Below are 22,860 nucleotides of genomic sequence, written 5' to 3' on the forward strand. Positions count from 1 at the left end.
TAGATAGATAGATAGAGAGAGAGAGAGAGAGAGAGAGAGAGAGAGAGAGAGAAGGTGGGAGGGAAGGAGGGAGGGAGGGAGAGGAAGATAGAGAGAGAGAGAGATGACAGATATATAGATACCATGTTTCCCCGAAAATAAGACCCCGTCTTACATTTTTTTGAATCCTGAAATAAGCTCTTGGCCTTACTGCCATGCGCTCCAAAGCCCGGTTGGTCTTATTATCAGGAGATGCCTTATTTTGGGGGAAACAGGGTAGATAGGATATAAATATGATATATTTATATGATATATACAATCGAAGCAATAAATCAATAATACAACGCCTTGCAAATAAAAGCATCTCTTTATGAAAAAGGCTTTAAAAATGGAATGTTATTTCCTGGAAAGACTTGATAAATTTTGCCTGTGGATTTTTCACGTGGACCTTTTTTGCTTCCCTTTGCAGGAATCATGCCCGGACGCTACAATCAGGACGTGGGAGGGACGATTCCCGTCTTCGCTTTCCTCGGTGCCATGGTGGTCCTGGCCTTTTTCGTGGTCCAAATCAAGTCCAAGAGCAGGCCAAAGAGACGGAAACTTCGAGTCAAACGGCCACAAATCATACAGCAAGGCCACCTTCCAAAGACGCCCTCCGTTTGATTGCTGCAGCCAAAGATGGATCGCTTTTTCCCTGACTGCTTTGTGGAATTGCGATCGACTGCTGAAGACCGTTGTCCTTGAACCGAGCACCCATCTCCTTTTGCCTTGGGTGATTGGCAAGTGAGGTCTCCACGGACGATCTTCAGATTTATAAAAAAACCCACGCTATTATTTTTCAGTAGCTGAACTAACCAAAGGCTTAAACGCTATTTAAGAAGGAGTCAGTTGCTTCTGAGTTTGGCAAGATCATCATCTTTTTTTTTTTTCCTTTTGACATTGACCAAACCTTTTCATTAGAGGCTATTTTCTGTATTTATTTTCAGAAGGGACCAGGGGAAGATTCTCATCAAGGCTCTTGACTCACGGATGGCGGCACCATTTTTTTTTTTCCCCCTGAATGGTGTGCCTTTTTTAAAAATTTTATGTTCTCTCTTTATGAAGACAAATAGAACTCAGGTCATCCTCCTGTAAGGATGAGAAAGAAACCGACAGTTTGAACAAAGTAGGAGCAAATCGGTGTGGCTGATTTGTCTGATCAGTGCGGACCTGTAGTCCTTTCATTTATTTTTTATAAAAGCAACTTACCATGAGGGTTTTGTAATTCTTCAGCATGATTTCACCGTTGCTGGTGGATAAATTTTTTTTCAATAAATATGCTATCTCTATTGAAACGGAAACAACAAAGAGGCAGCTTTCCCCGTTACACTACATGAAAGAGAAAGTGCTGATAGGAGAAATTATATGTAGTTTAGGATTGGAACCGTGGGACTTTTAGTGCCCTCTGAGCTTGGTGTTTTCTTGCGGGCATTTCATTACCAACTAGGTAACAGCATCAGTGCTAGAAGGGAATGGGACTTGCGAAAAGGAGGAGGAAGTGTGTGTGGTGCTTGGTGTTCTCTGAGCTTGGTGGTGTTTTTTTTTTGGAAGATGTTTCATTACCAAACTAGGTTACATCATCAGTGCTAGGAGTGGGGTTTGCTCCCTGTTTATATACAACTGGATTGGCCTGTCAGTATAGGTGGGACAACGGCCTAATCCAAGAACTACCATTAACATTTTTATTGCGTTATAAAGTAATGTAAAATACAAAGTAAATAGGAAAGCAGTGAGGAGCAAAAGGGGAAGGAGAAGTGAGGAAAGGTAAGATGAAAAAAAAACCATTGACTTCCGACTGTTACAGTAAAATAAGGCATTAACATCAAATCACAACTTTCTGCTTTTTCATAAAAATAAAAGCAAAAAATTGTGATTTGATGCTAATGCCTTATTTTACTGTAACAGAGAGTTGGAAGTCAATGCTTCTTTTTCTTACCTTTCCTCACTTCTCCTTCCCCTTATCCTCCTCACTGCTTTCCTATTTACTCTGTATTTTAGAATAGAATAGAATATAATTTTTTATTGGCCAAGTGTGATTGGAGACACAAGGAATTTGTCTTGGTGCATATGCTCTCAGTGTACATAAAAGAAAAATTTTGTATTTTACATTACTTTATAACTCAATAAAAATGTTAATGGCCTAATCCAAGAACTACCAAGAAGAAAACAGCCCTTCACCAATACTGGCAGGGAAAGCTACTTGTATCTAAACAGGGAGAAAACCCCACTCCCTTTCCAGCATTGATGATGTAACATACTTTGGTAATGAAACGTCCGCAAAAAAGCAACCAAGCTCAGATAGCACCAAGAACCTCACAGGAGGAGAAAGTCAAATAATATGGGGAACTATTCTACGTCCCCTATTCCCCCGTGACCATTTCTGAACATTTTACATATACAGCTTCAGCAAAAGACAGTCCCTCTTAAGTCTCATTGAGAACAATTTCCAGAGTGAGAATCTATAAAACCGGGAGCCTTATCCGTTTTTAAAGAGAAACAAAAACTAAGGTGACAGAAATATTTCAGGAGCTAATTAGTATATCAAAGAATGGGATGAGCAGGAAGATATCTCAGACCTGTGGGGAAAAAAAAAAAAAAATAGGATGATGAATTTCCATCTAGTCTGGTTTACAAAAATATGTGTCTTGAATTAGTCCCTAAAGGGCTATTAAGGCTCTTTCACGCTTTGATGGAATTCAGAGGGATTGAAGTGGTGGGACTTAAGCCTTTATCTTATTACCGACTCTCTCTCTGCCTGTGCCTCGCTTTTCTGCTAAATTGTGTCATGTCTTCACACCACATGGCTGGTCTTTGCAAAAACACCAACATCATGTGAAATGTGAGAATCTCCCAAGGCTTAAAAATGCTATCTTTCCCATGCACTAAAGACAACCTGTAGCACTATCATTGGGGCGGATTGTGTGAATGTAGCCACCGCCTTGCTGGTTAATGATCCTGGCTAATCCACTCAGAGACCCCTTCCAGAAGGAACTAGATAAACATCCTTGGATAAATAACATGAAATTGCATATACCGTATTTTTTGGCGTATAAGACGCACCTTTTTCCCCCCTAAAAGGGGGTGAAAATTTAGGTGCGTCTCATACACCGAATGTAGCCCCGCCCACTCGCTGGTCTCCGCCCTTTGGCCTCTGCCTCGCAGCAGTTACCTCCTTGCAAGCAAACAGCAAGAAAAAACAGCTCCTTTCAGCTTCAGCACAGCCTAATTAGCACAAGTTGATTAGATTGGTCTCCCGACTCAGCTGATTTGCTCTCAACTGTTTTGCACAGGGCTCTGCTGCTTGCTGCAAGGAGGTAAATTGCTGGAGCAGATTTTTTTTTCCTTGCGCTAATCAAGCTATGCTGAAAACGAAAATGAAAGTAAAGCAGGCTGTTTGCTGTTTGCTGCAACCAGGCAAAATTGCTCAGAGGCAGAGGGAGATTTCTTTTTCTTCTTTTCCTCACCAAAAAATGTAGGTGCATCTTATAGTCCGAAAAATACGGTATATATATAGAGAGAGAGAAGAGAGAATGGGTTTCCTCCTCATCGTCATAATTCTACAATTTGAGCCTTCCCGGATGAAACCAACTGATAGTATTTTCAAGCAAAGCAAAATAAAATTTCTTTACGTAGCACAAAAGTGGCAGTGGGATTTTATCCATTTTATTGTTCAACCCGTGCATGGTGCTCACCCATTTCGCATGCCTGGTTCTGGATGGCACACACGGTTTTAAAAAAAAAAAATACAGATTATTAACTGGAATACTAACAACAACAAAAACCCCCATTAAAGCAATTTTTTAAAAATATAAAGGAGCATTACCCACCCTATTGGCCTTCCGAAAAGTGAAGACCTGGTTTTCAGTGGTTTTCTTGTAGACATCCCTTACCCAAACTAGGTAATGTCCTCGGTGCACTGATGACTCTACTTACCGTATTTTTCGGACTATAAGACGCACCTACCTTTTTTGGTGAGGAAAACAAGAAAAAGAAATCTGCCTCTGCCTCCCAGCAATTTTGCCTCGTCGCAGCAAACAGCCTGCTTTATTTTCTTTTTCTTCATAGCTTGATTAGCACAAGGGGAAAAAAAAAAATCTGCTCCCAACAATTTACCTCCTTGCAGCAAGCAGCAGAGGCCCACCCAAAACAGCAGAGAGTCAGGAGGCCGATCCAATCAATTCGTGCTAATTAGGCTGTGCTGAAGCTGAAAGGAGCTGTTTCTTCTTGCTGTTTGCTGCAAGGCGGTAAACTGCTGGAAGGCAGAGGCCAAAGGGTGGGGGCCAGTGGGTGGGCGGGGCTACATTCGGTGTATAAGACACACCTAAATTTTCACCCCCTTTTAGGGGGGAAAAGATGCATCTTATACTCTGAAAAATATGGTAGTTTGATAATGAAACGTCTGCCAGAAAAGCACCAAGTTCAGGGAGCTCCAAGGACCCCACTGGTATCAGCATCATTGCTTTAATTCACTAGGGGTGGAGATGTACAGTTGGGTATCATCAACACACTGATGGTCCCTCATCCCACAGTGATGGATGTCACCTTTTTTTTTATATTTAAATCAAGGTTAGGTGTGAGTATAAATCCCCATTTTGGAAACCATGTCCCAATCCCATTGAGTTATTGTGCTTGCAAAACCTGATGTCTATGGAGATTCTCGGGTCATGGTAGTCCCAAAGGTGTATTTTTCAAGAGGCAATTGGACTTTCTTGTTTTTCTTTGAAGATGTTTCACTTCTCATCCAAGAAGCTTCTTCAGCTCTGACTGGATGGTGGGGAATGGAAGAATGTGTCTACAACACAATCCTTTCAGGAGTTCCAAGAATTGGAACCACTTGCACCACTCAGGTGACCCTGAGGACACAGACAAACCTCCAAGTGGCCTCAACGACCCTCTAAAAGGATGCAAATGACCATCTCTGTCTGCAGGGAATATCAATCCTTCCATTCCCCACCATCCAGTCGGAGCTGAAGAAGCTTCTTGGATGAGAAGCAAAACGTCTTCAAAAGAAAAAACCAGAAAGTGGAATTGCCTCTTGAAAAAGCGCCTTGAAAAAGCAAAGCTTGAGTTGCTTTTGGTCTTTCTGAATTAAATTAGTTTGTGTCCTGTGCACAACACAGGAACCTTAAACAGCTGGCAAACGTGTCACTGGCTTCGATCTTAGATATCAGAACTTTAATTTGCAAACTCCCTCATTTATGCAATGATGGTAGGAGACAAATGAATTGCACCACGTTCTCGTTTGCTCGGGAGACATCCATTCACACAACCATAAATTGTCAGAATTTGCAGAGTAGTCTAAGCCTCTATCAATGCTAACTAGAATTCAAATTAACCAAGTTTATTATAGCTGTGCAATTTGGGGATTTATTAGTCTATCTGGAGAAAACGCTTTGGGGAAGGCTAAATTAATCCGAAAGGATTTTTGCCCTTTGAAGTGTCACAGCAGAGAGAATTACCACAGCAACCAGCATCTCTCTTGGCAGAACTTCAGGGAGGACAAGCAAGGATTTTTCTTCATTTGAAGAACCACACAAATCAGTGTCATAAATTGCAACAAGTTTAGTGGAATGTAAAACCGTTGCAAATTCAAAATGCAGTTCAGATGGGCCATTTTGAGGTTGAAAACAGCTGTCCTGACTATTCTGGAAATATTCTGGGCTGGTGGTGAATATGTGTAATGTTGTATTGTTCTCCAAGTTGTTTCAGTAGCGTTTTAAGGTAACATCATCAGTTCGTTAACTTTGGCAAACATCAGAACCTTAATTTGCAAATCCCCCCCCCCCATCTATGCAATGATGCCATGAAGTAAATATATTGCACCATCTTCTTGCTCTGTAAACATCCACTCGCACAGCCGTAAATGATCAGGATTTGCAGAATTGGCTAATCCCCCAATAATACAAGTTCAATTGTTTAGTTGGAGGTATTCATTCATTCAGAATAGAATAGAGCTGGAAGGGACCCTGGAGGTCTTCTAGTCCAGCCCCCTACTCAAGCATGAGACCCTATTTCATTGAGACAAGTGACAGTTCCAGTCTCTTCTTAAAAAGCCTCCAGTGATGGAGCGCCCACAACTTCTGGTGGCAAGCTGTTCCACTGGTTAATTGTCCTCCCTGTTAGGAAGTTTATCCTTTATTCCAGGTTGCTTCTCTCCTTGATTAGTTTCCACCCATTGTTTCTTTGTCCTGCCCTCCGGTGCTTTGGAGAATAATTTGACCCCTCTTTTTTGTGGCAGCCCCTCAAATAGTGGAATCCTGCTATCTTGTCACCCCTAATTCTTCTTTTCTCTAGACCAGCCAGACCCAGACCCTGCATCCGTTCTTCATATATTTTAAGTCTCCAGACCTTTAATCATATTAGTTGCTCTTCTCTGCACTTTTTCCTAAGTCTTGACATCTACCGGTACGTTTACTTATAAAAATCTACATTACTTTTATAAAAAAAAAAGTATTGATGTTTATTCCATCTTTATTACTGTACATGTAACTCGAGGTGGGGAACACACACAGTACTCCTTCCTCCTATTTTCTCCATCACAACAAGCCTGTGAGGTGGATTGGGCCCAGAGTGACTCGGTCCAAGATCGCCCAGCTGGCTTTCATGCCTAACGTGGGACTAGAACTCACCATTTCCCACTTTCTAATCTGATGCATATAACATAAAATGGACCGTTGTAGGAACTGGGCATGGCTAGTCTAGTGAAGATGAGGACCAGGGGCAGTCTTCCAATATTTGAGGGGCTGCCACAGAGAGGAAGGGGTCAAGCTATTTTCCAAGGCACCCAAAGGCCAGACAAGGAAACTGATCAAGGAGCGATTCAACCTGGAAATAAGGAGAAATTTCCTGACAGATTCTATTATCTATTCTATTCTATATTATTATTCTACTCTACTGTATTCTATTCTATTCTATTCTATTCTATTCATTATTATTCTACTCTACTCTACTCTACTCTAATTCTATTCTATTCTATTCTATTTATTATTATTCTACTCTATTCTACTCTACTCTACTCTACTCTACTCTACTCTACTCTAATTCTATTCCTATTCTATTCTATTCCATTCTTTATTATTATTCTACTCTACTCTACTGTATTCTATTCTATTCTATTCTATTCTATTCTATTCTATTCTATTCTATTCTATTCTATTCTTTATTATTATTCTACTCTACTGTATTCTATTCTATTCTATTCATTATTATTCTACTCTACTCTACTCTACTCTACTCTACTCTACTCTACTCTACTCTACTCTATTCTATCATTCCCCTGGAGTGTGGTGGAAATGGAGATTTTGCAGTATCCTTCTGCCACGCCCACCAAGCCATGCCCACAGAACCGGTAGTAAAATAAAATGGATTTCACCACTGGTTTCCTTATAAGTCTATCCAGTTCAACATTGCTAAACCATTGCTAAAATGTGACCTTTTTCCTTTCTCAAGCCTATTTAGATATGCCAAGCAGTTCCACCACAGACCTACCATTTCTTTGTGACAAGATATCCTTTCACAAGACTAAGTATTTCCCAGCAAATAGTCAAATAAGCCATACTTAAGAGAAACAACCATTTAACAGGTTCCTCTCGATAACACATTGTCTTTCCAAGCCACTGATTGAGCCTGTAACCCAGATCTGGCCAGAGTTGCAAGAGAGGGGAGTGTTAGCTAATTGAGGATTAAACTGACAAGTTGCTTCAGCTGAGGAAGGGTGGGGTGTGTGAACTCTTGAGAGCCTCTTTCAAATCCACAAACCTGAAGGCAGGAGGAAGGGAGTGGCTATGACTGCAACTTGAGATTTCTTCTTCACCCCCCACCCTAAAGCCAAGCCAAGCCAAGCCAAGCCAGCATGAGAAAGCGAGAATATCCAACTAATTCCCGGCTCTAAATATTCCATTTCAAAGAAAGCTTCTAGGTAGGGTTTCCTTTAATCCTTTCTTCTGGATGCCAGGGAGGAGGTATTGGGAGCAGCTTAACAAACCTCAACATGGGTAGAGTGGCCATTTTTTCTCTCTTTGGTGCAGCACTTTGATTGTCTAGGAGTTCCTTCTCCTCCTCCTCCTCCTCCTCCTCCTTCTCTGTCCAATTTTGGTCTTCCGTCTTGGTCTGAGTGATGGGTGGACTCTTGTAAGTGGCCAGCTTGGGAAGCAAACGCAAGGACTCCAGGAGGACCATGGAGAAACTCTCAACTTTGTTTCTAGGAACGTTGGATGGTGCTTCCAAGATGGGATGAGCGAGAAGAAAAGGTGTGAAAAGGACAGTGGTCTTGGTTAGGCTTGATTTGCAGTAGGCCCAGGAGCAGGAGGTTGGACTGGAAGACCGCTAAGGTCCCTTCCAACTCAGTTGTTGTTGTTAAGCTGTAGTGTTCGAACACGTAAGTGCCTTCTCTTTAACGTGTGGTGCTTTGAATGGCTTTGATAGGAAATTTCTTTTTAAAACATTTCTCTTCAGTGGTATTTTTATATTTTGCTGCCAATTAAACAGTTCCTCAAAACACAGTTCTTCCTAAGCAGGGGAACGGAGTCAAAGGGAACAGGTTTATTTGTATTCAAAAATGAATTAGAAGTGGAAACTTTTACAGAGCCTGGATGGTCTCCCAAATCTAAGCCAGGTTGTGGGCTTGGGTTGTGGGGTTGGGGTGCTAGGCAAAAAATACTGGACTAAAATCCATACTGGTTGGAAAAAATGACAAAAAAAAACACATAGACTTTAAACCAGATATTTTTTTTTTATTAGGAATTGTGCCAGAAACATATAACAGAGAATTGAGATATTTGATTGTGAATGTATTGACAGCGGCTAGAATTGTGTTTGCTAAAAACTGGGAAAATGAGAAAATGCCAATGCAAGATGAAGTTATTAAGAAAATCACGGAATGCGCTGAAATGAGTAAATTGACATTTGAAATTAGAGAACAAGAAGATAAACAATATTATAAGATATGGGAGTTATTTTACCGATGGCTAGATACTAAAACATGGAAATGAAATATGAATTGTAAAATCAATATTATAATATAATATGTGATAAAAAAAAATTTGGAATGATAATGCCATTGTTAGATAAATGACAAATGATGATAATGATATAAAGATATATATTAGATTGATAATATGAGAAATTGGATACTTAGTAAAATATGAATATGGGGACGAAGCACAAAGGATTTGTAACCGATCGACACACTGTTTGTAATTGTTAATGGAAGATGGATTTTTATGTTTTGTTTAAAAAAAAAATTCAAAAAAAACAACAGTGTGCTAGAAAATCCTTTGGGTTTTCCTAGCTTGGGAAGTTGGGAAAAGTTAGGAAAAAAAATATCTTTCCTGAGAAGACAATGGCTTTTTTTTTTTGTTCCTGCCAAAAAAACTTACCGTATGTGAACAAGTCTATGAAGTCAGGAGAAGGTGAGTTTGTCTTGAAGGAACTTTTAGAAGTGGGAATGTTGGCTGCCATTATTGAAGATCTCAGCAAGGGTTGAAATCCAGCAGGTTCTGACAGATTCTGGAGAACCGGTAGCGGAAATTTTGAGTAGTTCAGAGAACCGGCAAATACCACCTCTAGCTGGCCTCAGAGTGAGGTGGGAATGGAGATTTTGCAGTATCCTTCCCCCAGGAGTGGGGAGGGAATGGAGATTTTGCAGTATCCTCCCCCTGCCATGCCCACCAAGCCATGCCCACAGAACCGGTAGTAAAAAAAAAATTGGATTTCACCACTGGGTCTCAGGTTCAGAACTGTGTATTTATTTAAATGTTGGACTTCACTAACCTCAGTTTTCCTCCCTGGAGCCCAACAGGATTTTTATTTCTGGAGATAAAATTAGAGAATGATACAGAACGATTTGAGCTCCAGAATCACAGTAGGATGAAAACAAATCAGTGGAATGGCTTCTCTCCAGAAGTTGTGGGTGCTCCATCTCTGGAGGTTTTTAAGATGAGACTGGACAGCCATTTGTCTGGAATGATAGGGTCTCCTGCGAGCAGGGGGTTGATCTGGAAGACCTCCAAGGTCCCTCTCAACTCTGTTATTTATTTTGGTAAGTAAATATTGTCTTCTACATCTGGCACTCCGAAGCAGAAGACCCAAGCTCTTTAAGGAGACCCTTTTAAGTCTGATTTAAGGCGCATCCTTGGCTTTTAAAACACTGAAAAAGTTAATTGAGAGCCAATTTGGATCTTTTATGATCAGCCTGAACTTTCAGATTTGCACTGCAACTGGGCCAACAGTAAGAATTGACCGACTGGGAAAATATTGAAGACGGGACCTGCATGGAAAACGGTCTCTTTGATTTGGAAATTTTCCTACCGAAATCCATGCGAAACCCTGGTTGCTACTTCCTTCCAGGAATTTTTCATGTGCTTGTTTTTTGTTTTGTTTTTTATTGTGCATTTTTAATGTTGGGATTAATGGCGAGATTAGTGTTTGTACATTCTGCTTTGAAATCTGCCAATTGGCAGGATTTTCGGGCATGCCAAGGGAAAACATTGTGTACGGTGGCTTGGAAAGACAGTGTGCATCGAGAGGAACCTGTTAAAAGTAAAATGGTCTTAAGTATGGCTTATTTGACCATTTGCTGGGAAATACTTAGTCTTGTGAAAAGATATCTTGTCACAAAGAAATGGTAGGTCTGTGGTGGAACTTCTTGGCATATCTAAATAGGCTTGAGAAAGGAAAAAGGTCACATTTTAGCAATGGTTTAGCAATGTTGAACTGGATAGACTTATAAGGAAACCAGTGGTGAAATCCATTTTATTTTACTACCGGTTCTGTGGGCGTGGCTTGGTGGGTGTGGCAGGAGAAGGATATTGCAAAATCTCCATTTCCACCACACTCCAGGGGAATGATGTTGCAAAATCCCCATTCCCTCGCACTCTGGAGCCAGCCAGAGGTGGTATTTGCCGGTTTTCCGAACTGCTCAAAATTTCCGCTACCGGTTCTCCAGAACCTGTCAGAACCTGCTGGATTTCACCCCTGAAGGAAACCTTGTATATTATGTGACAAGCAGCTCATATAATTACAATAGTGTTTAACAGTTTTGCACAAGCATCCATGATTTTCCTGGTGTCAATTCTTCCTTGCAATGATCACAAATTATATTAAATCATTGTTTTTATTCTCTGCTACAAATGACTGAAGCCGATTTCTGAATCCTGTAGGATTTCATTGACTCGTGCAGAGTTTTATAGCTAGGCCTGAAAAGCAGATGGAACTCTGTGTGTGTGTGTTTTGGATGGGGGTTCAGGAACTGAGGGTTAAATTAATTAATTGCTGAGAATTTCACATAACTACTGATTCACTTTTAAAATTGTAACCAAAAATGCTAATGGAGAAAGGAGAACCCTGACGATCAATGGGGTGACAAAGATTTGACAGCTTCAGCTTCTGAACAATTTTAAAGTTATGAATTGAGTTGTTTTAAATTACATTTTTAATTGCAATTTTAACACCCACCCTTTGTGTGGGCACTCTTGTGTGGGCATCTCTCCAGACAATATTGTATATTGAGGTCTCCTCAGTGTTCTCCGAGCTTGGTGGATTCCTTGCAGATGTTTCATTGCCCAAACTAGGTTAACATTACCAGAGCAAACGAGATGTTATCTAATTTGAATATTGTCTTCACTTCAATCCTGAACTGCAAATATTCTCCTTTACTGGTGCAATAAAGTGGGATTCCCAAGTCCTTCCTTTTGATTTTAAGTTTCTCGGAAGACTCCAGCATCTTGGGGAGCTGCCAACAGCTGTTTGAAATTTTTCAAAATTTTCTGGGATCCAGATTAATAAATGGAACAGCTTGCCTCTCAGAGTGATGAGTGCTCCATCGCTGGAGATTTTTCTAAGGAAACACTAGACAACCATTTGTATAAAGTCTCCTGCCTTGGGCAGGAGGTTGGACTAGAAGACCTCTGAGCCCTATGAGTCTATGCTGGCTGAGTAATTCTGGGAGCTGGATGGCACACATCTGGAATCCCCTAGAGCAGGGGTCTCCACCCTTGGCAACTTTAAGCCTGTAGGACTTCCACTCCCAGACTTCTGCTTTGCTGCCTGGGGAATTCTGGGAGTTGATGTCCTACAGGCTTAAAGTTGCCAAAGTTGGAGACCCCTGCCCTAGAGTGATCAAATGCTCCAGCTGTGCGCTTAGAAGTGTTCATGGGCAAAGAGAGATCCCCAGAAGCTCCAATGATGTTTCAAGTGTTTAGATTCAACCATGGTCATCAGATACCAGATCATGAATCATGAGGGCAATCAGGAAGGTAAGAGATAATGGAGGGAACAGTGGCAAAGGTCCTTGCAATGTGTGCAAACAGACCTTGTCATTTCAAAGTTTCGGAAGAAAGGTTGCCATGGTTATTCTGATACGTAATGAAAAAACCAGATGAAGAGGTGGGTATTAGCGGAAACAGATTTATGAGGGGAACTTAAGCTACATCGGATTTCTTTCTTTCTTTCCTTTAAATAGCCTATTGTTCTTGTAGATAGCGAGTTGTGTAACTTGTGTACACAACAGAAAATGTCACTAGGTTTGAACCGGGATCTAAATGCTTTCAGGGTTGCCATCAACTCTTGTGTTGAAAAAAGGAGCTGTCTTGCATAGAAAACAAGGTTAGGAGGAGCCTTCTAGTCCAACCTCTTGCTCAAGCAGGAGACCTTCTTCCAAATGGCTGTCCAATCTTTTCTTGAAAACCTCCATGATGGAGCACCCACAACTTCAGGAGGTAAGTCATTCCACTGAATAATTTGTTCTTTACTCTCTGGAAATTTCTCCTTAGGTCTAGGTTGGATCTTCCTCTGACCAGCTTCCACCTGTTGCTTCTTGTCCTACCCTCAGATGCTTTGGCGAATAGGTCGCCCCCCTCTTCTCTGGGACAATCCCTCAAGTATTGGAAGACAGCTTTCATGTCCTCCCTAACTCTTCTCTTTGTTAGGGTTAGGCCAGACATATCTAGTTCTCTCAATCATTCATCGTACAGTTTCGTCTCCAGCCCCTTGATTATCTTTGCTGCTCTTCTCTACTCCTTGAACTACTACTACTACTACTACTACTACTACTACTACTACTACTTCTTCTTCTTCTTCTTCTTCTTCTTCTTCTTCTTCTTCTTCTTCTTCTTCTTCTTCTTCTTCTTCTTCTTCTTCTCCTCCTCCTCCTCCTCCTCCTCCTCCTCCTCCTCCTCCTCCTCCTCCTCCTCCTCCTCCTCTGTCGTCTTCTTCTTCTTCTTCTTCTTCTTCTTCTTCTTCTTCTTCTTCTTCTTCTTCTTCTTCTTCTTCTTCTTCTTCTTCTTCTTCTTCTTCTTCTTCTCCTCCTCCTCCTCCTCCTCCTCCTCCTCCTCCTCCTCCTCCTCCTCCTCCTCCTCCTCCTCCTCCTCCTCCTCCTCCTCCTCCTCCTCCTCCTCCCCCCCATATCCAATGTTGGCAATCCTATTTTTATCAACAGCCGCATGAATTGCTGCTGAGTTTTGTCCAAACCAGTTTCTTAGATTTTGAAGCCATGATGTTCTTCTTCTGCCTGGACCTCGTTTGCCTTCAATCTTTCCTTGGAGGATTAAATGAAGGAAGCTGTATTTTTCTGCGTATTGCATCACATGTCCGAAATATTCTAACTTTGGCAGCAAATATTCTCTTAATTCATCGGGATTGTCTTTTAGTAAGGACTTTATACTTTGCAATGACATCCGGCCAAATCAAATGCAATCCAGAGTATTATACCACCGGTTTTCACAACTAGGTAAAACCAGATTTCCGTGGAAACACGATTCACCCTGAAGGTGAAATCAAAGCCGTGTTTAGCAAATATGCCCTTATTTCTTTCTTAGTTTTAAACTGACAAGAGTTTTGAAACTCTTAGAGGAACAACTTATTTTGGGGTAATGAGAGATGATAATCAGCAATTTTCCCTGTATAATTAATATCAGATGACTCGATGCCCCCGAATGTACCTTGGTACTAAACTCTGTACATCTTTATAGGTTAAAATCCAGGATGGGTCTCGTGTTTTTTTTTTTTTTTTAATCCTCTAAGGTGAAATTTCCTGACAATGAAAACAATTAATTAGTGGGACAGCTTGCCTTCAGAAGTTGTGGATGCTTCATCGCTGGAGTTTGGTAAGGAGAATGGACGTGTCTGACACGGTATAGGGCAGAGGCAGGGGTGAAATCCAAAAATTTTCCCTACCGGTTTTGTGGCTGTGGCTTGGTGGGCGTGGCAGGGGAAGGATAGTGCAAAATCTCCATTCCCCACTTCACTTCGGGGGAAGGATATTGCAAAAGCCTCGGTGGTGCAGCGGACTAAAGTGCTGTTAAATGCTAGCACTTAGCTGCCAGCTGCCTGCAATTAGTGCAAGTTCGAATCTCACCAGGCTCAAGGTTGACTCAGCCTTCCATCCTTTCGAGGTAGGTAAATTGAGGACCCGGATTGTGGGGGCAATAAGCCAACTTTGTATAGAACAACACCGCTTAGGGGGAGCCAAAAGCCCTACTAAGCAGGTATATACAAAAAAGTATGAAGGCTATTGCTATAATGCATTGTAAGCCACCCTGAGTCTACGGAGAAGGGCGGCATATAAATTGGACTAATAAATAAAATAAATAATAAAATCTCCATTCCCACCCCACTCGGGCCAGCCAGAGGTGGTATTTGCTGGTACTCTGAACTACTCAAAATTTCCGCTACTGGTTCTGCTGGATTTCACCCCTGGGAAGAGGTCTATGCTGGCTGGAGAATACTGGGAGTTGAACTCCACAAGTCTTAATGCTGCTACGTTTGAAGACCTCTGGTATAGGGTCTTCTGTGTGAGGAGGACTAGAAGACCTCCAAGATCTCTTCCAATTCTCTTATTCTGCTAGTTTACACAATGTTGTATTCATTATGATCTTCTGAGTAAGGTGGGGGGGGGTCGCAAAGGGGGGGGTTCGCATGCACATTGCATTATGGGTTATAAGTGCAGGGGAGCGTACTAGGCCAAAATGGGGCACAGGGTGGGGGGGCGGCGTGGCCCCCACCCCGTGCCCCGTTTTTGCTTCCAAAAGGCTGCAGGGAGGCGTATTAGGCCCAAAATGGGGTGCGTGGGGGGAACGTGGGTGTTGCACACGCATGTGCAGGTGGGAGGGTCACTTATAGGGTGGGTGTCTCATGTGTATTGCATTATGGCTGTGGGCGCACGCATGCACGCACTTTTGGCACATGACAACAAAAAGGTTAACCATCACTGGTATAGAGTTTCCTGCTTGAGGGGCTGAGGGGGCTTTAACTCCAAGGTCCTTTTCAATTCTGTTATTCTGTTCTCTTCCTTGTAATGGATCTTCTCTTGATGGCCCTCTTGAGATTTATTTGACGGTAAGGCCTTCAAGGGCGATAAGAAGCTGCCATTTAAAATGTGTCATAATGTCTGTTTAAATTTGTCACCGTGCTGGAAGACTAGGGTCTCCGGGGCATTACGGAAATTAAAACGGACTTGGAGATCAGCCATTAAAAGGTCAGATGGCATTTACATGGTGGTCTGATATTTGGAGTTTCGATTTAGGAGCAGGTTTGCAAGGATCTGTGCAAATATCAGTTTGGGGATCTTTTAGCGTCAATGTGGAATATGGTACGTGCAGGAGAGAAAAGGCAAAAATGATTCTCTTAAGGCAGAGGTCTTCAAACTTGGCAGCTTTAAGAGTTGTGGACTTCAATTCCCACGCTTGGTGGGCGTGGCAGAGGAAGGATACTGCAAAATCTCCTTGGGGGAAGGATATTGCAAAATCTCCATTCCCACCCCACTCAGGCCAGCCAGAGGTGGTATTTGCCGGTTCCCTGAACTATTCAAAATTTCTGCTACCGGTTCTCCAGAACCTGATAGAACCTGCTGGATTTCACCCCTGGGCAGAGGTCTTCAAACTGGAATTGTGCAGTGTGCGTGAAGTTTTAAACAAAACGAAACAAAAACACTTTTTTTTTTTACCCCAATCACGATCTCATACCGATCCTGATTTGAAAAACATCTTCCAAATCTTAACCTCACCTGGTCCCTCCACTTAAATTTTCCGTTCGCTGTCTGTGACTCATAGTCCGCAAAAACTTTCAAAGCACACTTTGTTCTCTGCAAAGCATCGGCAGTTTAAGCATCTTTGAAATTTAAGGAACAAAGTGATTCCGACATAGGATCCATCCACTTATTTTTTTTTAAAAAAAACCCACTGAATTCATTGGTTTTATTACTTCCACCCCAAATTCTTTTTGGCATCTTTTCTCTGATCTTGGTCTCTGTTGCCTTCTGCGTTTCTCTCTCTCTTTTGCGAAGAAGGGGAGCCATATATTCTAAAGCGTGAAAAACTGAGTCCAAAAACTGGTGCAAATGAATCAGAATGCTCCTTTTAAAATTCTCCCACACACACCGTTTTTCTGCCCTGTATTAAAACTCTTCAATGTTAGAGCTTTAAAAAAGAGCTTTTCTCTCTGGCAGACGACCAAAGCCGCCACGTCTTTCTAAAGTCTAAAAAAATGTGTTTCATCTTCGTCTTGGTTTCTTGAATCCTGTTGGGGTGAATCTGATTTTTTTTTTCTTTTTTAACCCAGCTTGATTATGGAATAGACAAAGGTTGATTATGGGACAGTGAGCATCGAAGGGCAGAAAACCTGTACAAATTACTCAGTGCATCGTTATCTGTTTGGGGATTACAGCAGAGATTAGACAGTTTGATGAAGGCAAAAGGTATTTGATGAAAGGATCCCGAAAAAAGCAGACGTCTTTTCATACCGAGCTTCGGCTTGACGTAATTATAAAAATCAGGGTAAAATCTTTTATCTCTTGACAGCTGGGATGAAAGGGCTCATCATTTAATGTATTATGCCTGATATAAAGTGGCCTGGAATTAAATCTTTTGCCCATTGCTCAAAATTATGTATCATCTTCTCTCTTTTGTCCATTTTAACCTTTTAGCTGCCCATCATACAGTTTATGTCTAAAATGGTATAGGGTTTCCTTGAGCAGCAGTTAGACTAGAAGACCTCCAAGGCAGAGGTGGGTTTCAGCAGGTTCTGACCAGTTCTGGAGAACCGGTAGCGGAAATTTTGAGTAGTTCAGAGAACCGGTAAATACCACCTCTGGCTGGCCCCGCCCCCATCTATTCTCTGCCTCCCGAGTCCTAGCTGATCGGGAGGAAATGGGGATTTTGCAGTAACCTTCCCCTGGAGTGGGGTGGGAATGGAGATTTTACAGTATCCTTCCCCTGCCATGCCCACCAAGCCACGTCCATAGAACTGATAGTTAAATTTTTTGCTCACTGCTCCAAGGTCTTGTCTTGTCTTGTCTTGTCTTGTCTTGTCTTGTCTTGTCTGTCCCTGTCCCTGTCCCTGTCCCTGTCCCTGTCCCTGTCCCTGTCCCTGTCCCTGTCCCTTCCCCTCCCCCTTCCCCTTCCTCTTCCCTTCCCCCTCCTCCTTCCCCTTCCGTTTCTATTTCTAAAATTTATTGGCCGCCCATCCTACCATAGTGTAACTCTGTGTGTCTTACAGTGATATATATTATACAGTGAAAACATAAAAAGTTATTCTATTCTATTCTATTCTATTCTATTCTATTCTATTCTATTCCATTCCATTCCATTCCATTCCTTCATGTATGTGTATTTCTCTCTGTCTCCCTCTCTCTCCCCCCTCCCCTGGTGAACTTCAGGATCAAGTCAATTTCAATTTCCTTAGTTTCATAGTAATTAAGTGCAAAAGAATGGTCATTCTTAGCAGGTTCCCGTTTCTTCTAGATCTAGAACCTGTTCACTTCAGTGCCCTAATGATGATTTGCGTATTTCTGGAAATGTAGTATTTAGAACAGGAAGTGGCTCATGAATATGTCCCACTGGTTGGTTAATTGGTTGATTGGTTGATTAGTTGGTTGATTTATTATTCATTCATTCATTCATTCATTCATTCATTCATTCATTCATTCATTCAAATAAGGGTCTCCTGAATATAGTCCCATTGATTCATTGATTGATTGATTCAAATAAATGGCTTGTGAATATAGGCCCTTTTCAGGAGCAGACCACACCCCAAATGCCACACCCATCTCCCTGTCCACGGAAGGTCTGAGCCATACCCAAAATACTAAGAGTGGTCCTTTCTGGATGGAGTACATAAGAAACAGAACGTTCCGGGAATTGACTACTCCGTTTTGGCCATTGCTATTTCACAGAGCTGTTTGAACCTTTCCTTGGCTTGATTTTCCACGTTCGTACAAAATCCGGGGGACTTCTCCTTGACAGCATTGCGCAAGTAAGACATGTACAACCGCAATGTCAATGCGTAGCAGACTCAGCAGAAGTCACTCCAGGATCCCGTCATAAAAACAGCGGTGCAGAAAATATCCCCGTATTTTTGAGTGAAAAAAGCATGAGAAGAAAATAGGTCGGCACATGTATTCCTTGAGTGAGACGGGCATCCCACAGAGAGACATAATACTCTGCTAAATCCACCACTGGTTCGCACATCATGATAAACCGTGTTTCAGCATTATGTGTCTTTGCTTCTTTCTATTCTGACAAAAGGATGAAGAGGCAACTGTCATCATCATACACTTCCATTTTCACTTCATTAATTTTGTGTGAAAAAAGGACGGGGGTTAATTCCCGTCATATTTGGATCTTTTCTCTAATATTAGAGAAGACAGTTTGTAGAGTTTTACTTATAATTAAATTACGCTATTGTGCTGAGAATTATTGGTAAACAAGTAGAAATAATGTAGAGGAAGAAGTTCCTAAGGGCTGTATTTTTTTAAAAGTAATTTTTAAAAAGATTATAATTGCCATACTGTACAAGCTAAAGGAAGCTTAGAAGGTACAAAGAAAAAGAAAAAAAATATATAAAGGTGTTGGAAGCCATGTCCTTCTGGGATCAGTTCAGGGGTGGGTTCTAGATTTTTTTACTACCGGTTCTGTGGGTGTGGCTTATTTTGTGGGCATGGCTTGATGGTCACGTGACAATTCTTTAGCATTTAGCAGATGTACTGGTCTACCAGGCTTTTAACTGCTTGCAGAGCTGTACTGGTCTACCCATTTGTTCTTGGAGCGTTCCGGTCTACCCATTTGTTTTTGGAGGCACCGGTCTACCCATTTGTTTTTTGCAGGCACCGGTCTACCACCACACTGCCTTTTAACACTGATCAGCTGTAGGGCGGCCCTTTAAAGCTCCACGGCAAGAGTTTAAACAGCTTTTTTCCTTCTAGCCGATCATCTGGGACTCGGGAGGCAGCGAATAGATTGGGGCGGGGCCAAATAAAAGGTAAGAATAATGCGGGTGGTGGTGGTGGGAGGGCCCAGCTCCTGAACAAAAAGAACCAGTTCGGTGACGTCATATTGTTACCGCTACCGGTTCGGCCGAACCGGGAGGAACCCATCACTGGTCAGTTCCAAGTGGGGAGAAAGACACTGGAAACATGGTGGCTGCTTAGAAAGATAGTTTTTAACCGTAGACAGAATCACATGCCTTGAAGATCTTGGGTGAAGAGAAAAAAGGAAGAGATGCTGAGAGTGCCTGAGTTTTATAACCTCTCTGGGCGTTTGGATTTGAGCTGGTATTCTGATTGATTGTCAGACTCCCATGAGGCCATGCAGGGGTAACTTTGTAGGTTGTGTTTTTGAGTCCCAAGCTTGGTTGACTTTTGCTGGGTGATGATGTAATGAAGGGGCTTTGGGCAATTCCTACTATGGCTCTGCCTGAAGGACGTAGATCTTTGTTATATTGAATAGACTGGCCTTAATGGCCCATTGACAAAGGTGGGGGGGGGCTGAGTTTCTGCCTCCCTTTTAGGGGAAATATTCTGCCCTTTTAATATCTCCTAAAATATTTCATATTTCTAGGAGAGGGGTAGGTGCTAACTTCCTACAAAGGAAAGAAAAATAAGAATATAGAAAAAGGAAAAGGAAAGAAATATATATTCCCAGGTTTTCATCACAAGTATAACAATTTTAGTAACATTTCACGACCTCTTAAATTCTAACCATGATCTCTTCATTTCTTATCTACAAACAAATTGATAAAATATCATCACTTCAGTTTTGGTGTCAAGAGTTCATTAACGGTTGCCAGAAATAACATACGTATTTTTCCTTTAATAAAAAAAACCCAACTTGTAAAATTCCTTCATTGTACTCGTAACAGTCTTAATCTTTATTCCATTCAAGTAATTCAACATTCAGGTAATGTTCTAGAACTCAATTTCTTTTCATTCTTTTTTTACCCTTCCTCACAAGATTCAACTTAGCTTTAGAAAATCTCTTTTGTAAATCCAATATAAAAGAATTATCCAGGTTACTCGGCTTATTCGTAATTCACTTTTGATTAACATTGGCATTAACTGGTTCAGTTTAACTGGTTTAATCAGCATTAACTATTTTTTATATGCCCAGTGAAACATCTTTTTCTATGTCATTGTGTAAACTTCTGTTTGTAGATTTACCCCCTGTGTCAACTCTGTCTTGTCAAAACATTTTTTGCACAGTCTATCCATAGAAGCAAACATCACTCTTGACATTGTCAATATTAACTTCTGATTCCAGTTTTCAAAAGTATCTTTCAGTATTTCAGTATTTCCAATGTTATAATATTCTATGCCAGCCATTCAGTCTTTTTATTTACTTATTGATTGATTGATTGATTGATTGATTGATTGATTCGATTTATATGCCGCCCTTCTCTGGAGACTCAGGGCGGCTTACAATGGGTTAAGCAATAGCCTTCCTACTTTTGTATATACCTGCTTAGTAGGGCTTTCGCCCCCCCCCCCAAGTGGTGTTCTTTTTTATACAAATCAGCGTATTGCCCCCACAAACCAGGTCCTCATTTTACCTACCTCGGAAAGATGGAAGGCTGAGTCAACCTTGAGCCTGGTGAGATTTGAACTCGCAGTAATTGCAGGCAGCTGGTGCTACTTAACAGCACTTTAGTCCGCTGCACCACCAAGGCTCATGTTCTTTAATTAAGTTCTTTAATTAAAGTTCTCTCTAATATCTATTTTTTGAAATTGTTTACCTCTTTTATATTAAAAACAAGCCAATCTCCCATGAGAAGAATCCTTATAATTAATTCCCAAATTTTATTTCAAATATCTAGCCTCTTCCTTCACTCTCCTCCTCTCCCTCTCCCGTTTCCCATCTCCCGTTGCCCATTCCCCTCTGTCATTTTCCCCTTCCCCTTCCTATCTCCTTCACTTCCCGTTTATCCCTCCCCCTCTCCTCCTTCTCCCTTCCCTCTCCCCCACCCTTCCCCTTCTTCTCTCCCTTCGCTCCCCCTCCCCTCTTCCCCTCCTTTCCTCTCCTTCCTCACCTGACCCCTTCATAGTCCTTCCCCTTCTTTATGCCCCTCCCTTACCGTCTCTCCAGTTCCCATTCTCTCACTCTCCCCCTCACACACTCCTACCCTTTCCCCTTCTGCCTTTCCATTTTCCCCTCCCCCACACTCTCCCCCTTTCATTCCTGTCCCACTGCCTCCTCCCCTCCCTCCCACCCTCCCATTCTTCCTCTCCCTCTCCCCATCTTCCCCTCCCTCCCTTTTTCTCTCCTCCTCCACCACTTGCTCTACCACTCCCCTCCTCCACTCCACTCCCTCTCCTCTCCCTAACCCTCCCCCTCATGATCCCCCTTTTCTTCCCCTTCCCTATTCTCCTCCGTGCCCCCTCTTCCTCTCTCTCCATCTCCCTGACTCTCCCTCTTATCCTGATCCTGATTCTCAACTTCAACTTCACCCTCACCCTGAACCCAACCCAAACTCTATTATTATTATTATTATTATTATTATTATTATTATTATTATTATTATTATTATTATTATTATTATTAATTGAATTTCTATACCGCTCTTCTCCCGAAGGACTCAGGGCGGTGAACAGAATAAGATTTCATATACATATAATAATTTTTTTTTTATAAACAGTAAATAATAAATTGAGTCAACTTGGTGTATCTGCTAAGACCTTGGCATAGAATTTAGCTGTTTATGCTAGCCCTGCTTGTTGAAACGGAAAGGTCTTCAGGGCACGTCAGAAAGTGCGAAGATCTGGGATTATTCGTATTCCAGGGGGTATTTTGTTCCAAAGAGTAGGTGCCCCCACAGAGAAGGCTTCTCTCCCTTGGAACTACTAGACGACATTGTTTTAATGATGGTACTATGAGTAGGCCTACTCTGTGAGAGCGTATTGGTTGGTGGGGGGTTATCGGTTGCAGCAGGTGGTCTCGTAAGTACTCAGGTCCTAAGCCATGGAGCACTTTCATGGTAAGAACCAACACCTTGAAGTGCACTCGGAAGGCCACCGGAAGCCAGCGCAGCTCGCGTAGAAGAGGTGTTACATGTGAGCGCCACTTACCCCACTGACTGCTGGTTACAAAAAAAGGGACGGTTCCCCAGAGTCCAGGAGCTTCTCTGAAGACCAACTGGCCCCTTGAGAGGCATCTTTACTCTGACAACTGTTAACTGGCAGCAACTGACAGTTTAGCCTGCAGGTGTGAAGTCATAAAGCCACCAGAATCCCCAAGGAGATGACCCGCCTCCCTTTATCCTCCTGTCAGAGGGCACCTGCTCCACCTTTTCTACCTTCACCAATGCCAGGCAAACATCTCTAGGAACCAGGCAAACTCTAGGAAGCTACCAAACACCAATCCCTCAAAGCTTCTCTTTGGGTGTGGGCTGCCTATAGCAGTGTTTCTCAACCTTGGCCACCTGAAGATGCGTGGACTTCAACACCCAGAATTCCCCAGCCAGCTGGCTGGGGAATTCTGGGTGTTGAAGTCCACGCATCTTCAGGTGGCCAAGGTTGAGAAACACTGCTATAGAAGCTCTGCTGGATTGACTGAGGAGGACTCATTGGGGCAGCTATAG

General features: G+C 42.1%; 2 protein-coding genes and 1 long non-coding RNA gene across 3 annotated transcripts in view; 2 read left to right on the plus strand and 1 right to left on the minus strand.

The window, feature by feature from the left end:
* The window catches only part of MBTPS1 (membrane bound transcription factor peptidase, site 1), a 68,009-nt gene extending 66,683 nt beyond the window's left edge, over positions 1-1,326 (plus strand). The window contains exon 23 of the mRNA XM_034425490.3: positions 449-1,326. Coding sequence (XP_034281381.2) covers positions 449-642 — 194 coding nt within the window. The 3' untranslated portion in view covers positions 643-1,326. The remainder of the gene's footprint in view (positions 1-448) is intronic.
* LOC117670397 (uncharacterized) lies at positions 328-22,447 on the minus strand. The gene is made up of 2 exons (XR_004592636.3): positions 22,349-22,447; positions 328-1,107 (listed from the first exon to the last, which is right to left on the minus strand). It is a non-coding gene; the product is annotated as an uncharacterized LOC117670397 (long non-coding RNA).
* The window catches only part of SLC38A8 (solute carrier family 38 member 8), a 46,100-nt gene continuing 35,842 nt past the window's right edge, over positions 12,603-22,860 (plus strand). The window contains exon 1 of the mRNA XM_034425492.3: positions 12,603-12,734. Coding sequence (XP_034281383.2) covers positions 12,677-12,734 — 58 coding nt within the window. The 5' untranslated portion in view covers positions 12,603-12,676. The remainder of the gene's footprint in view (positions 12,735-22,860) is intronic.

Source organism: Pantherophis guttatus, chromosome 11, assembly GCF_059756535.1.
Source record: "Pantherophis guttatus breed Tessera chromosome 11, ASM5975653v1, whole genome shotgun sequence".
Taxonomy (NCBI): domain Eukaryota; kingdom Metazoa; phylum Chordata; class Lepidosauria; order Squamata; family Colubridae; genus Pantherophis; species Pantherophis guttatus.